Source organism: Porites lutea, chromosome 4 (assembly GCF_958299795.1).
Source record: "Porites lutea chromosome 4, jaPorLute2.1, whole genome shotgun sequence".
In the NCBI taxonomy this organism is placed as follows: Eukaryota; Metazoa; Cnidaria; class Anthozoa; order Scleractinia; family Poritidae; genus Porites; species Porites lutea.
In genome coordinates this window covers 5,813,281-5,829,807 of record NC_133204.1, presented here as the reverse complement: position 1 = coordinate 5,829,807, position 16,527 = coordinate 5,813,281, and the positions used below count along the sequence as shown (strand labels likewise).

Sequence of the window (16,527 nt, the reverse complement as noted above, 5' to 3'; positions counted from 1 at the left end):
GGCTACAAGAAGAAGCAAGTATCCTTAAAGTTTCACCCGAAATATTAAATCCACTTAAATCGAGGCACTGTACTATTGAAGCCATTCGCTTCGTAAATAGCAATTCCATCTTTACAGGATTGGTAAGGCGCGTGGCAAATGGCCTTAAATCGACGTTCTTAAACAAAAACCGATCGAAAGACAATCTGTACCACCATCGACAAACTCTAGAAACCCGGATCAAGTCACTCAAAGGAAGGAAACTTAAAATCCTTAAAACAACTTCCTCGTGTAGGCTAAACACCGGTGCAAGAATGTTATGACCATTGACACTTGCATGTTTTGTTCCTGCTTGAGTTTGCCTCCGGTTTCCCTTTAAACCTACGACACTCAAAACCATGGGGATGCCCTTGGATAACGTTAACATGTTTAGATTTGAATATGGCCCGTTATTCTCCACAGTCCTCTAGTGGCGCATATGATAAGAGTAAATCGCTTTACTATTTTCTGAAAACAAAAAAATATAACATCATTAACTAGAGGTTTAATTAAGTTTTTTTTCTTTTTTCAATTTCCCTAACCACAGTTCCACAGAATGCGCTAACTAAAGTCACCTGATGACTTAGTAATTAAAATTAATCTTGTTAACCATTTTGTTGCCTTTGCTGACTTCACGTCAGCCTTAGCCTGTTCCAGGTGTTCAGATAGTTACAGCGCGGCGTTCAGACGAGTTAAATCGCACGAGGGAAAAACGAGAGGGAAATAACGAGGAAAGACTGGGAGAGAGCTAACCTTCCCTTGTTCTTTTTTTTTTCCTCGTCAATTATTCGCTTGCGCTTTACTATCTGAACCCCTGGAACCAACCGTCCTTTAGAGTGTTTAGAGTATTTTCACGGATGGGCGACCAATGAGAAATACTTAATTCAGTCTGTGAACGATACACTCGTATGATTGGATTTAAAGACCATTCACATTCAGTTTATGAACTGGAAAATGGCAGGCAGATGAATTATTTAAAGTCAAATGCTCACTATACTGACATGGTAGGAGATGTATACCCCCTCCCTCCCTCCCTCCCTCCGGTAAGCTTTAAAGCAGGGTAACTATCTCTGGATGAGCACCAACCGTCAATCAAAAAACTACGCCCAGCCTCCAAAACATTTTGGAAGGATTCATAATTTTATAATCGATCTAGAACGGGCAGCGCTAATGTTCTTGTGGTGCCGCTTTCTATTCATTATTATGAGTTAAAATTCATTCAAGGAGAGATATGATCGACACCTGCTAGTTTTTACTGTCACATCATGAAATTAAAACTAAATTTATAACCATTCTTTGATATATATACATGAAATTGAGAATCTGGATGCATGATATGGGATTCATAGACAAAAAAACTCTTGCAATATTTTATATCTTTATAACCTATGACTTCAAAAGGGCGTTTAAACTGAAGTAGGGTGAGTCGCTAATTTCCTCGCGTTTTTGGCATTAGTTGGTCACTAATTATAAAAAAATAGTTCTGTTGTTTTGCACTGCCCATGGGCATGACACCCACTGCGCAAAACGTTGCGTTATCATCATGAAGCTGACGGGGTTTTTCGCCGGTCGCCTAAAGAGATCAGAGGTAACAAAAGGCCTCTTTCGTAGTCTAGGCCCCAGTTGTTCGAAAGGTGCATAGCGCTATCCACTGGATAAATCACTATCCAGCGGATAACGCAATTCATTTCCCTAATATTTAGCCGCTAGATAGTGATTTATCCGATTGAAAGCACTATCCACAGTTTAAACAACAGGGGCAAGATGGTTTTAATAGCGATTGTGAGAGCTCTTCCCGACTGGTCTTGAAATTTGCCCCAATCCCTTTGCGCAAAAGGATCATTTGAAGCCGAAATCGTCGTTTTGTTTTTTTGTTTGTTTGTTTTTGGAACGGCTCAAGAAGAGTGACCTTTCTCTTTTATTGCAAGTGTTTTTTTTTACTCGTTAAGGCTACAAGAAAAATACGTGTTTTAAAGAGAAAAAAATTTGGAGAGTAGAAGTTGCGTCATTTCAAGATAGATATGAAGGACGTGCAACTCCGTATTTGGAGCCATGCACAGAAATTAAAAGTATAAGATAATGTTAAAACTGTTCATTTTTTTTTCTAAAAATTTTTTGCAATATCCCTCTGCTGAAAACGTTTATTAATAAGTAAGATTTATAGTCTAAGACTTTTTACCGTTGTACAAGTCATTGAAACATTTTGTACGCAACTAGGAAAAAAACCCCTAGAATTACGGGAACCCATCTTTTTATTACAGTAAGGTTTTCAATTTCCTATATGTGGCTGTAATGTGTCAAGTATGAAAAATTCTGGATAGGAGATCCTTTTCAAGGGTATTACTTAGTGCAGGAAATGGAGAAAAAACACCTATCGACTGGCTATTAAAGTTGGATTTCTCTTACTTAAGTTAATGGTTAGGTTTGATTCACGTGTGGCTGTGAGTGATCGAATAATTTGCAAAGGAGATGGTAAAGTTAATTATGTATTAACAGAAAAAAAATCGTCGGTTAACTCATTACAAATGACTCCACCCAAAATGTAGTGTGGTGCTTTAGTTGATTCGTGGCAAGCAGTAGCTGATCAAATGTCTTCAAATTGAGTTAATTATCTCTTCCAGAATGCATTTGTTCCTCAATTAAAACTGTTATAAAACGGTCCATCCAATGTACAGAGATTATCGTAGTCAAACAATGTTAATCATAAAAGTTAGTTTGATAAAAACACTGAACAAATATGAGAAAAATAAACGCACACTGACACATACTAGCAACAATATATGAAGAGATGGTTCGCTTTAAAAAAATCTTACCTTGAAGAGTCTGTAATTTCTGCAGGCGGTTTATGATGTCGCTGAAAGATTCAGCTTCCATTTTAATGGCTTGTCATACAATCACCTAATACGTCAGGGTGGAGTAATGTATCCGGCGCCTCTTGCGTCATTGACATAGGAACTTGGCACTCATCACAATTTCCTGAGGAACTTTTAACTGCCATTGTGGGCCAATGCCACTGCCTAGTTTTGGTTGTGCTCCACGTGGAATTTTAAACACCAATGTATCAAAATTTTAACCTTTAACCCCTGGCTCCAGCTTATGGTGATCAATGCAAAAACTTCAAAAATAATAGTAAAAAAAAGGAACTTTCAATATATTTGTTAAACTTGTTAAGTCGCTAGGATTTTCAAACAAAGCCAAAAAAAAAAAAACGTAATATGCTAAAGTTGTTTCTAAGTCTGAGTATCATTTCAATGCAAACACTTTTGTGAATTCGTTCACAGATTTAGGAGTTAAAGTAACAAATTATCAAGTATTTCCGCCATAACTTGGTCTTTGGAGGGAATGGTTAGAGACCTAATTGTCATAATATGAGAACGTCAAACAAGATCTATTAATAATAGCCGAGTGGTCGATCTAGAGTTTTTCAAGCCTGCTCTTTGTCAGGGCTCTTCTTTACCTTGACAGCACAGCACCGTAGCTTCCAATTGAGATTGGCTTGCAAAGCCAGTTTTAAGTTTCTTTAATTTTGTCCTTGATATGTGCGACAGTGTCTTGTAGAAATTTTAAAATGTCGATGGTTCGTTGAGGCTATTCCAACCTTTTTTCACCCAAAAGTATTGTGCATGTGAAGGCGGCAGTCCTGATCTGTGTTCACCAGGATGAAGGGAAACCAAAATCAAAGAGCGTTAACTGAAAGAACTTGTTTTATTGTTATTGTTATTGCTCAAAATAAAAATTTCGAAATTATCATAACGATTGATATTATTAGTCGACTTTCAAATAAAGATTTAAAAAAATAAAAAGACTGAAAAGTAACGGTCTTCAGAGGGAATGAAACAGCACATCCATAAAACCCGTTTAATGTCGTCAGTGTGGTCCCAGGATAACCGCTTATAATTTTAAATAGAATATTTAAAATAGAATATTTAATAGCAGGATCAAAAACAGTTTCTACGATTTAATCGGCATGGTTTTTAAAGTCATCCACCCTCAATCAAATGGTCCACCCTCCTAATTACCGGCAGAGCGGATGCTTCGAGTTTCTGTTCACTGCACACGGCTGGTAGGCGCGTGCCACTGATGTTATATATATAGACTCGCCGCAAAATAAACTGGTAAATTTGAAACGAGAAAAATGAACAAGGTTGATGAATCATTTAATCTTGATACAGGTTAGCTATATGGAGCTATATATATGAGCTTGAGATGAGTTAATGGTAATGATTAAGAATACAAAGCACAATGGCACTTAAGAAAGCACGTGTTTGGTTAACAATCCGGTTAAGTTAAAAGAGCACCGATATCTATTTGTGTTGTTAAAAAAGGAAAGCTGTACCTGGATGGCTGCTTGGTCATTGTTATGATAAATACACGTAGACACGTAGACTGAGCTAGTAGCTCATTCTTAGTCTAAAAACATTAAAAACAAACTCGAATGTGGTGGTATTACGACTTCCTCTAGCAAAACAAAAAAGGCAATACATAAAGGGCGAAACCGTTGGCTCGATTTGTTTCTCCTAAACGCTAATATACAGCTGGACACGAAGTTCGTTCGTTTGAATTTCAGAGGCTTAAAGAAGTCAACCAAGAAGTAAACTAACACTTGAACGATTAACATAATAGACTTCGTTTCTAAAGGTGAGTACCCAACCCTGTTGTTAGACTTTAATTCATCAGATCAAATTCTTCTCGATCTTCTGTGAACCGCAATCGTTTAATCTGTTAAAAGCCCGACGATTGTACAGTTAAGCCATCTCTTCCTAATTATAAACTGAGCAATGAATTAAGTTACCTTTTCCTAGCTTCACGGAAAAGTCTTTTTCACACACTCGAGGTGTTAATAGTCATTACAGAACAGCAACGATCCTCAAAAAAAAATTGGGAAAAGAAAAGAAAAGAAAAGAACTTTTTGTGTGTCTCACCACACATGCTTCGACTGACAAAAGTGCCTTACTTTAAAACAATTTTACACCGAGCGAAAGACATGTTAAAACAAACATATACGAGCTTTCTTGTACTATTTTTAATTAATTTGGAATTCATTAGTTTGTGGTTCCAGGTACTGATTGTGTATGTAGGCCAAACTGAGCAGACAGAATTTCGCTGAAAGAATACCGTCATTTGTTAATGTTGTCAGTGTTTCTGTCTGGATGGCTATGGTCGCTCAAGGACAAAGAAGCAATAGAAGAAAGCAAAATGGATAACAGAAAAAAAAATGTGATAATCCTTAAAGCAGTGGTGAACCTTTTTTGCGTAGAGTTGCAGTCAGTCTAAACAAATGTGTTTTGTAGTTATTATGAGTTATGGTATAAAATTAATCTGATAATAAAATCGATGCTAAAATTTGTTTCTCTGAAACATTTCATGTTGATAAACCGAAACTCCTCAATTACTTGTCAAACTTAAAAGGTGTTTCGATACAGTTTTTCGGAGACCATACCGAGTATTCTTCAATCGCCTTAAAAACGTTTTTATCCGGGTCCGATGGCCATAAAAATTTCAGCACTAACTGACCTTTTAAAAAATGTAAAAATGTTTTATGTAAAATTGATATTACCATGACAACGTTAACTGAACAAAAATCTTTGCACCATCTAGACCTGCCATTGTGAAAAAAAAAAACAAACAAACAAACAAAACAAAACAAAACAAAAAACAAAGCAAAATTCTGTATGCTTGAAACCCATTCAACATATGCCGCCTTTTTGGATCGGAAAGTTCAAATTTCTGCTTGGTTTTTGTTTTAAAATTATTACATGGCCCATTTTTCTCACGTCACTTTATTCGCGATATAATTTAACAATTAAGCCGACTGCCAAAGTTTGGTCCTTAGCAAAAAACGCTATTGAAGAGAAAAGGTTCGGGCAGCTGGCTCAAGAAATGCCGGTGCAGAAATCGAATAGATAAATCTGTTAACCCTTTCACTGCCAACTGTGGCCAAAGGCAAATTTCGACCAAATTTCCAAATTTCATTTTCTAAAATTTTGACACAAAAAAATAGCACCACATGAAAGTACAGGCGGAGAGCTTTCATTTGAATGGTCACATCATAGGATTTCGTCTACGGACTCAAAAGTTTAAGACTCGCCTTACAAAACTCCATCAAACACTCTGGCAGTGAAGGGGTTAACAACGTGGTTGGAAATGACTTGACTTGCCTATTATACAGGAACGTGAAGAGTCCGCTCAGTTTCGCATAATTGCAATTTATTAATTAAACGTATTCAATAAATCGGAACAAAACCATATCGAAACCAATTAGCAATACTTTGTTTTCCTAACGTTATTTGCAGGTGTCAGTTAAGATGCGGATATTGTGCTGTCGTTACTTTATGGAGCCAGCTTCGAATTCTGGGACGCCGGCAATTCAACGCCTTTGCTGTGGTGTGGGTCACGTGATCGATGACATATTTCGTCAGCTCGTTTTTTCCTTCACACTTGTTTTCTTCATGAAAGTTCTAAGCCTCTCTGCGGCTAACGCTGGCTGGCTAATTCTTCAGAAGGAACTGACTCACGTGGTATTCTCCCCTCTTTGCGCCTTTCTAGTGGACAGCATGAATATTCCAGTTCTGTCCTGGAAGCTGGGGAGAAGAAAAAGCTGGCTTCTGATAGCAAATATCGTGGAAGCAGTCTTTATACCTTTGTTTTTTAGCACTTGCTTCCCCTGCCAGAGCGATGGAGGACAATGGCAGCGGATGGTATATATTGGTGTGCTCAACACCATTCTAGCCTTTGGAGGCGCTCTTATGAACGTCGGACATTTGTCGATCATTCCTGTCATCGCTAAAAATCAAAGCGAAGCTGTGGAAATGAGCGCATGGAGGTTTGTCATTTTCTCAATGACTCAAACATGAAAATAACAAAATGCAGAGTCAAATTGCACTTTCTCATTATTTGCGTTTTAGATATTAGGGAACAGGTGCTATTTGCTATTGTTTAGATGCTTGCAACATAAATTTATATGGCGGCTGTTACGGCGAAATTGATGGAACTTTGTTTTGCATTTTTGGGGGGACAAAAATGGTGAATTTAAATCAAGAATATCAGTGTTTGAGGGAAATGTGAATGTTTGTAAAATTTTTCCATTTGAAAGTTTTTTAAGATTTCTTAACAAAGCGGCCATGCAACATGTACTACGAACTCAGTTACTAATAAGACATCCAAAATTGACATGTTCCAACACTCATCTTTTGTTCTTTCGTTTTATTTTTTTTTAAAGGACCACTTTTTCTTTCCTGAGTGGTATCCTAACCTTAGTTGTGGCGTGGGCTATTTTCGGGCAAGACAATAGCGAACATCTAACAGCAGAAAATGCAATGGATTTCACGGTAATTATTAATAGTATGGACATCAGTGACTGAGCTTCATCCGTTACAAAGTTATAAAACTTTTTCCTTGCTTCCTTTTTTTCAGGTCATGTCTTTAATATTGGTTGGAATTGGTCTCTTGTTTTGTCTGATTTTCCACATCGGAACCAAAGAGCCTTCGTGTCAAATCAACAAAAAGTTGTCTGTGACGGCTGCAGGCATTGTGGTAAGGTTTGAATTTCCTTAGAGAAAACTGCTAGAGACCATCAAGTCAGCCTCCCTCGCAGACGTTTATTGTCTCGTCACGCAACGTTGGAGAGGAGCGTTACGTGACCAAAAAAAAAAAAACGGCTGTGAGGGAGGCTAGTTATATAATAGACCTAATATGCTAGCCTGAGAAAATAGCCGACAGTTAGTGCGACACTACTGGCTTCTCTGCAAAATGAAGTCTCAGGAAAGAGTGCAGAAATTCCATACTGCCTGCCTTTTACTGCCCATCTAGATCTGGATAGCTCTTTTTATTGGTTGATGATAGTTACCAGGTGGAACTACCAATCAGAAGCACTCAGCCCAGATAAAGGTGGTGGTACGTCATCAGTATGGAATTTCTGCACTTGTTCCTCAGACGTCATTTCACGAGAAAACTAGTGGTGGCCTTTTGCGAAATGTTGGCTGTTTAGTTAGCCTACCCTTATGCAAGTTTTCGTTAGGCAAGCCACCAAGCTCAGTTTCGGAACTGTCATTTTGCATTGTAAGGCACGATGGTGAAATTGCTCGTCTGACGTAGACACACGTAAGGGCCATAAGCCGTATTAATATATAGATTTAGCCAGGGCTTTGAAAAGCGAAGCTCTCGTTAATATGTTAATAATTTACCCATCGGCAAGCAAAAGAATAAAATCGTGTAATGCTTAACGGCGACGGCAACAAAAAACAAATCAGTAGGTTTAATTAGCCAATAAAAAAAAAAAACAACAACAACAATAACAACTTTGCACGTGCAGCACACTTTTTTGTACATTTATTTGGAGTTGTTTTGCACGACTACAACGTGAAACTTTTTCAGTTACGTATCTTATGAAGGAAATGTCGTATGTGCTCACCAAAAGTTTCGCTGCCTGTGTTCCTGTTCGTTTTTGTTTTTCACTGCCGGCGCCTATTTTCACCTTGCTGGCCTCTAGCATTACTCACTTTCTCACTGCCAATTTTCATGTTTTCCTTCCAACCAAATTCGTCTCTTCTGTTTTTTAGCTCTTTCTCTGTTATCCACGCCAGTAAAGACATTTAAATTTAGTCGGACTCGACCCAGTTTGTTATTGTTGTTTTGTCTCTTAAAAGTCCGCATGGCTATGCCATTTCCCTCGTGTTGCATTTGGGTCGCAAGACCTGTTAATTGACTTATTTTACATTGGTATGTCTGTGGTATGGACGGGCGTGTGTATGATCACGTGATTACCAAAATTTCTTGGATGCTTAGATTAACAGATTTCTTACCCATGGTGCTCCGCTGCATGCGCTCCGCGCGCGCAAGAGCTCCGATGTAAGTTATCTTGCCTAGTCCCTTTACGGCGTTTTCCCAAGCCTTCTCGGTCAATTGCCTTCGGTGACGTATCCGAGGCGAACAGACGGGAAGCGCCTAGACAAAAACAGAATGCGCAAGCGTGCGTCGGAAAAGTCGGACTTTCTGGAGCTCAAGACGTTGCAAACAGCAAGCAATTATTCATGATTTAAAAAACCCTTCTAGATATTTGCTAAATAGTTTGTAGATCGACTTTTGCCGACTTTGAAAAGCCATCAGAATTTTCATTCATAGTCCTGTGAAGATTGATTTCTGCTCCTTCAATCTTATCATTCGACTTCTCATTCTAACTAAATATGTTTTGCGCGAATTTTTAAAGCATTCACTTCAAAAAGGATACTTCATTGACACCGTGTGTAATAAACTTAGAGCAAGTAGAGTACAAATCTTAAATAATCAGAAAAAAATTACACTTTCAAATAAAATTCATTAGCTGTGTGAAGCGAAAATTCTTCAAAACTTCTCTGCTTGGTTGTGTTTCAAAACAGGCAAAAAGCTCCGCCGTGAAGAAAAACCTCAAATTCCTCGAAGGACAAATTTGTAACGAGAATCTTTCCTTTGTCCAGTGAAAAAACCTGGCTGAATATTCTTTTGAACTCTCCCTTCCCATTTGTGTTTTTTAACGGTACATTTTTAACTTTGAAATGCGAAACTTTGGTCTTGAAAACCATCGCATGGGATATCTCACTTTTGTCTCACTTCTGAGAATTTTTGTCTAGGCCTGACTTCTTCGATTTGACCACGTGACTCGAAACGCATAAGCCGCGCGGAATAACGAGGCCTAGGGACTATGCAATAAATTTATTTATCTGTCACTCTATTAATACATACCAGCTTTACATAGGGTGACAAAGATCTCTGTCTTCATAGTAGTAGATTATCAAGTAGTTTAACTAGATAGTTTTAATCTAATGAATAAGTAACCAAAACTGTCAGAATTTTAAAAGACACTACAGAAAGCAATGCGAAAATAATAAGCCAGATAGCATAATTTAATGATGAAATAACCTTGATAGCTTGTTTATACTTTACATCTAAATGCATAAGTTTTAAACCTTTTCAAATCAGACCTTTTAATGAGGTTTACTTTTCTCTAAACCCTCGGGGGTCAGGGGAAGGGTGCAATTTTGAGAATACCCTCAATATTACAGCGAAATTCGTTGTATCGCGCCGCGCCCTGAGAACTTCGAAGGGATTTAGGATTTTTCTGTTCCGTCAATCATTTGAGCGAAGGCGGGTTAAAAGGTTAAAAGGTTAAAGGCATGTTTATAGTGGAAGGTGCACTTAGCTAGTCAGCTAATTTACAGGCACTCCACTCAAATATTTAGAAACAAATAATTCAAATACAACATAACAGGATTAAAAACCCCAACTGGCAGAAGGCAACCAGTTGGCTATTTACAAGCATGGCCGAGAATTTGAACTCGGGACGACCGAGCACAAATCCAGCAAGTGGCCAGAGCGGGACTCGAACTCGGGACCGCCGGATTGCGAGTCCGACGCGCTGACCACTCGGTCACGCTGCCTCCCTTGGGTTAATGCAAATCAAAATGTAACGCGCTCGCCCAGCTTGCATCGGATGAGAATGACTCTATAGACTGCCCAAGAATAGCAAAGGTAAATCGCGATGGTGAGCGGAATTTTTGTCGAAGGAAGGAGGCAGACGTTGCTTTATTCTTGCAAGCCGGACAAGAATAAAAAAGATCAGAAAATCTGCGAAGCAAACTTAACTAGTCGATTATTGCCCGAAACAGGACGATCACAAAGCAACGCCCTTGAAACACGAAACAAACGAAACGGATCGAAAGCCACCAATCACGAATCACAAACGAGGACCTTTTGAGCTCGTGCAAGTAAACATGTGTTTCCTAAGAGGTCCGCTAAGAGAATTGACGGGACAGAAAAACCCCAAATTCCTTCGAATTTTGCATAAGGCACAGCGCGATACAATTTCACTGTATGATTGAATAATTCTAAAACAGTTGAAGCTGTGACAAACTTAGCATAGTTAAAAAATAAAAAAGTAAAAAAATTCCCGGACGTTACGTCAACATTTCCGGGAACCGAGATTCATTACAGCCAAAAGTTTAGCAACAATTTATTGCCTTTTTTCTACTAAAAAAACTGAAGTATTTTATTTTAGATTTTTATAGTACCTTACCGATTTATTTAGCATTTTTAGTGGAAAGAATTCTATAGTGATACATATGTGAGTTCATCCAATGTATTAAACAATTTGTTGTCATAATGACGTCATTTCGCCTTTGCAACAATAAAAATATAGGAGGATTTTAAAACGGTGATAACATTATGCAGGATCATAATGGTGTGTAAATTTGGTGGCTTTAATTAGCGGTTTTAAAGTTATAGGAGATGATCTCCAAGCTTCCCTTTCCCACCACGGTTCTAGAAAACCCAAAAAAGCCCATTCTGAATGGGGTTAAAAAGACGCCAAACGAGCTAATTAAAAAGGCATGGATGAATTTAAGTCCAAAACAATATGTAGTTCTCTTTAACTGTTTTAAATTTATCGCAGAGAAAGTCCTCTTACATTGCTTCAAATCTCATAGTTCAGTCGATGACCTTCATGGGAACAGGTAAGATAGTGTCTGCCATTTTTTTACAATTATCAAATAAATAATTTAAAGGTGTTTTGACAGCTAGGCTTTGCTGTGTTAATTATGTTGTGTGACCATGAAGAAAGCTTTGGCACCAGTTTCGTATCATCAGATATATAGACTGAGAGTGGATTGCAATTTAGATCCATATATATAAAATCAAATTTAAGTATATAAATATTTTGGTGTTTTTTTTACTTTTTCATTGATTTATGTGATAGATACGCATAAGAAGGAAGCTATTCGAGACAGGTTCCTTGGGACTCTAAAGGCTACAGACTCAGTCAACGAGGAAGGCAATCCTGCGAGGAAAAAAAGTTTCGCGAGGCACTTTATCAGCGCCCTTTTTGCTCAAGATGAAGAGGAGAAAAATAACGGAAAGGATGCTTCCCCTTCTGTAAACGAGGCAGAGATGGGAACAGTTTCCAAGGGCTTAGAAGTACATTCATCTCCTTCTTCTGAATCAAGGACTCAAAATGATGACGAAGTGTTGAATGATGTCAAACAATTACCACAAGAACGGAAAATAAGCGTTCTCTTGAGCATTGTTTACGGTCTGGTGGGGTTAGACACCGATAGAGATGAACAAGTATCCGACAAAGTCACCGTCGAAAAGTCAGGGGAATGTAATGGAAATAAAAGGCCCATTTCGTGTACAGAGATACAAGGCTCGAGTGGTCCTAACGGCTCAAGAAAAGAAGAAGCAGAAGACAACTTTTCCCATGCTTGTCCCAGTTCTCGGCTTGGTGTCGACAATAAAGGACTTGAGTGCAGTGAAACGGAAATATGTCCTAGCTTCCCAGATCCTCAAATCACAAAGATAAATGTAAACGCACTAACTACAAGTAATTGCAAAAGGCTGTCAGCTGTGTCAGACGATCCTGAATCTGCTCTGCCGCCTAAAACAATAAGAGCCTGGCTCAAGGATCCACGTCTTTACATGGTGATTATAGTCTTTACATTTTTTACCTTCCATTTCATTTAGTATGTGAATTAGTTTTTTTGTGCTTTTTTTGCTTTTATATAATTTTTGCTTATTGTAATGCGCAAGTGATCGTATATCCATGAAGCCTGGCAGGCGCAATATAGATATATATGCAATTGTGTTTATTTATTTATTTAAATACGTACTTATTTATTCATTTATTTCACCCTATTGTACATACATGCATTCAAGGCACAAAGCATTGATTGGAAATTTTAAATCATCTTCAGTAACTGATTATCTCATTTTTTCATACATTAAGGTAGCAATCATATTCGCTTGTACAAAAGTCTTACAAGACGTTGCCTACGCGTATCTGCCACTGTTTCTTATTTACAGCGTTGACTTTGGGAAGGTGAGTGTACATAATTATGTTAATGTGTTTTTCTTCAGGCCTCGCAGGCCGTCACTATTTTGTGGCCCTGTGTCTTTCTATGCAATCTCTATGGACATTATCCATGTCATGTTGACTATATTAAAGTGCTATACGTTTTAATGGTTTAATCCTTGTTATATTATTCTTATTATAAGTGCATCAGCGGGTACATTATTACCTAGTAATCAATAATAGTGCTGCAAGCTTTGGTTAAAACGCCGCAAGTACTTAATATGCCTGGCCTGCCTTGCGGAAGGTCCCGAGTTCGATTCCCAGCAGTAACCTCAAATCCTTTTTTCGAATTCTTCCCTTTTTAATTTCCGTGTCGCTTTAGAGGCTTTAAATAGCCAGCGAAACAGAGCACCGGTGGAGAGAAGGAAGGCGAAGTAAGCGCACTGTCGGACTTGTCTCAGGTTTCAAGCTACCAGCGTAAGATAAGAAATCTGATTGTCAAAATTAGCTACAGTAGGACAATCTTTATCTTATCGATCATTCACTTTCCCTTTTCAGGATGCGATTGCATATCTGCCACTTGTGATGTTGATCAGCGCTACAGTGTCCTCAGGAATCTCAAAGAAACTTGTTAAAATAATCGGAAACAAGGTTAGACCAGCCCTCCGTATCAATGTGTTTTACTGCTCAAAATGAAAGAAATCAATAGGGAAAAGGGGGGACCCGCTCAACAAAAATTTTTTTTGGGCCCTTTGAGCCTTAGTTTGGTCTAAAAATAGGTGGGGGGGGGGGGGGGGGGGGGGGGCTCCCCTGGATCCGCCACTGCAGTTACTGCATTAACCCGAAATCTCCTCGTATAAACTATTAGAGGGAGTTTCCCCGGGTTCCTAGATTGTTGGCACAATATCGCGACAACGCTTTACGAGCTTAAAAGCACTCGACCCTCGTCATCATGTACAGGCACGTGGAAAACACTTACTCTTCGTAAATTGTGGTAGGAAAGAAGTACCTGTGTGTCCTGTCCTTTGCCACGTCGGAATCGCGTTGTTAAAAATTCCCTTGTTTTGACACAAGCGTACTAATGCGCAACATTTTTTTTTCTTTAATATGGACAAGAAGCCTTCTATGTTTCGACATAATGCCATCCTTAACCAAGAGAAAATAATTAGAGAGGGAGTCTGGAGACCTTGGCGGGGATACCTTAATTTCGAAAGAGTTATTTTTAGCAATAATATGCGGACCGTGTGGAACAATCTGTTGATCTCGTTGACGTCAAGAAGACTCGCTTGCATAAAAAAGAACGCTCAAGCGAGGCGGAGACAACAAATGGAGAAAATGGTGGCCTATGATCTCTGGCTTTAACCTATAAAAGGAGATCCATGTATATCTCTGTTATGTAGAGTTTTTGTTATCAAAACGACAGTCTTCTAAATACGGAGGGGGTAGTTTAACCTGCTATTAATTGATTTTCTTTCTCCTCAGAATTTGCTTACTCTATCTGCCTTATTCGTGATTGGAGCTGGTGTATGGTTTTATTTCATAACCCAGTCAAACAAAGTGATGACATATCCTGCAGTTGTTTTGCTAGGATCTGGGTTTTCCATAATGTTTGTTACTGCCCTTAGCTTTGCAGCAGAACTTATTGGGGACAACAAGGTGAGCTTATCACGTGCCTCAACATTATGACGTCCAAAGTTACAAGTTCAAAATAGAGCCTACTTAGCAATGCTTCCATCTGACCTTAGTTGTTTTAAAAAACGCAGATGGTGCTATCCACCGAATAAATCTCTATCCCCTGGCTTAAGTGCAATTGGTTTTCCTAATACATGTATCTACTGAATGGTGGTTTATTTTTTGGCCAGGCTCAAAGTTTTTCAACAGGTGGATAGCGCTTAATTCCACCAAATAAATCTCTATCTAGTGGATAACGCAATTAGTTTCCCTGATACTTATCTGCTTGATAATAACGATTTATCCAGTAGATATATAGCGTTATCCAGCGTTTGAACAACCGGGGCTTAGTATCTAAGAGTCGACCATTTAAACGGCGTAATAAGAGTATTGTAAACGTGCTATAAATACAGTCGACTCCCGATGACTCGAACCTCGCGCTAACTGACGAACCAAAATCGATTTCCCCTGGATTTCCTTCATACATTTACTGTAATTTTACCCTTGGTGACTCGAACCCACGATAACGCGATTCTCCCGCTACCTAGAAGTTGTTTCCCTTCAGATCTTTTCTATTACAATTTTGCCTTCGATAACTCGAACCATGTTTAAGCGTCTGACAAGTCGAAAAAAGCAGCGAACTGCCGTCCAAAACATTAAAATTTGTTTCAAAACAACTGTGTATTCTTTGTCTTTTCTTTTTCGTCAGTCCAATTGAAATACAATGTTTTAGCGCTGTGCTGTGAAGTGTGCATCATACTTGCATTGCTTCTCCATCCCATTTCCTTTATATTTCTGATTATTTGCTTCGAACTCCCGATAACTCCAACTGTTTTCGATTTGTCTTGAAGGTTCGAGTTATAGGGAGTCAAAGGAACAGTTGTTTTCTAATGACGTCGCAGCGGCCATCATGTTGGTGTTCCAAAGCAACTCGGAAACGGTGGCCATGTTGACGTACCATGACAATCCTCCGCCTGAGTGTTGAACTCTTTTCTTAAAACGCAAAAAAAGTAGCCTGTGTACACGCCTTTGGTCGAGCGGAAACTAGGGAGAGAGCCTGTTCACAGGCTAAAAAAAAGACCCTTTTTGGGCTCCGATAAACTAGAGTAGCTGCTGGCCACATGAGTGAGTGGAAACACTGACTCTATTAAAATGAAGTCAAGCTAACTTTTGAAAAAAAAAAAAATAAATAAATAGACAAGTAACTTATCATCTACTCAACATTTGAAGAAGAGGATACCAAAGTGATCGACGCTCTGGTATTAAACCCTCGTGAAGCTTTACACAACGCACTATATATCGTCCTTGTACACGACCAGAAATTGTAATCCGAGAACAATCACTATAATCACAAATATCTAATTACATGACTAACTACATGTATTAATAAGGGATATACAATATGTTTATCTGCAGTTTCCAACATGGGAAGATTTAACGACCCTTTTATTCAAAGATAAGGCATTTTGATAGGGCGTTTAATTTTCTCATTCTTCTTCTTCATTCACTTTACCATGAGAGCCTCAGTGGAAAATTTCCCAGGGTAGTACTGCAAGGGAAAAAGCTACCTTCACTAACTGAGGAACGTCAGATTTAGGTTCTTAAGTTGTGAATTCCAAGAAAACTTTCAGTGTCTGTCCTTCGCTTTTTCAGCAAATATTTGGATGTCTGAATTTCATTTAAAAACCCTTTTTAGGTCTTCACATTTTTACTTGAGAAATTTTGAATTTGCAGGGCACATCTGGCGTCGTGTTTGCTTTTATGGGTTTCATGGCAAATGCGACTGGAGGTTCATTATTCGGTGTTATTCAGAAACTATTCCCCCAAGAAAGGTAACTTAATATTTAAAAAAAGCTACTGTATTAACTAGTAATAATATAACCAATAATATAAGAGTGGGCGATAACGGCCCAATTGCAAGGTCAAAACGTTCTTGCTCCCAACCCCAAACACGGTTGATCAGATTGCGTTCTGTGCATTCCACTCATTCTTAGTGGAAGTCCAAACTTAAAGAAGCTGAC

General features: G+C 38.6%; 1 protein-coding gene across 1 annotated transcript in view; it reads left to right on the top strand.

Annotated features, from left to right (window-relative positions):
- Window positions 1-6,323: 6,323 nt before the first annotated feature.
- Window positions 6,324-16,527, top strand: part of LOC140934075 (uncharacterized) — a 15,256-nt gene continuing 5,052 nt past the window's right edge. The window contains exons 1-9 of the mRNA XM_073383758.1: window positions 6,324-6,841; window positions 7,238-7,346; window positions 7,432-7,551; window positions 11,441-11,501; window positions 11,744-12,465; window positions 12,770-12,862; window positions 13,394-13,486; window positions 14,318-14,491; window positions 16,241-16,338. Coding sequence (XP_073239859.1) covers window positions 6,324-6,841; window positions 7,238-7,346; window positions 7,432-7,551; window positions 11,441-11,501; window positions 11,744-12,465; window positions 12,770-12,862; window positions 13,394-13,486; window positions 14,318-14,491; window positions 16,241-16,338 — 1,988 coding nt within the window. The remainder of the gene's footprint in view (window positions 6,842-7,237; window positions 7,347-7,431; window positions 7,552-11,440; window positions 11,502-11,743; window positions 12,466-12,769; window positions 12,863-13,393; window positions 13,487-14,317; window positions 14,492-16,240; window positions 16,339-16,527) is intronic.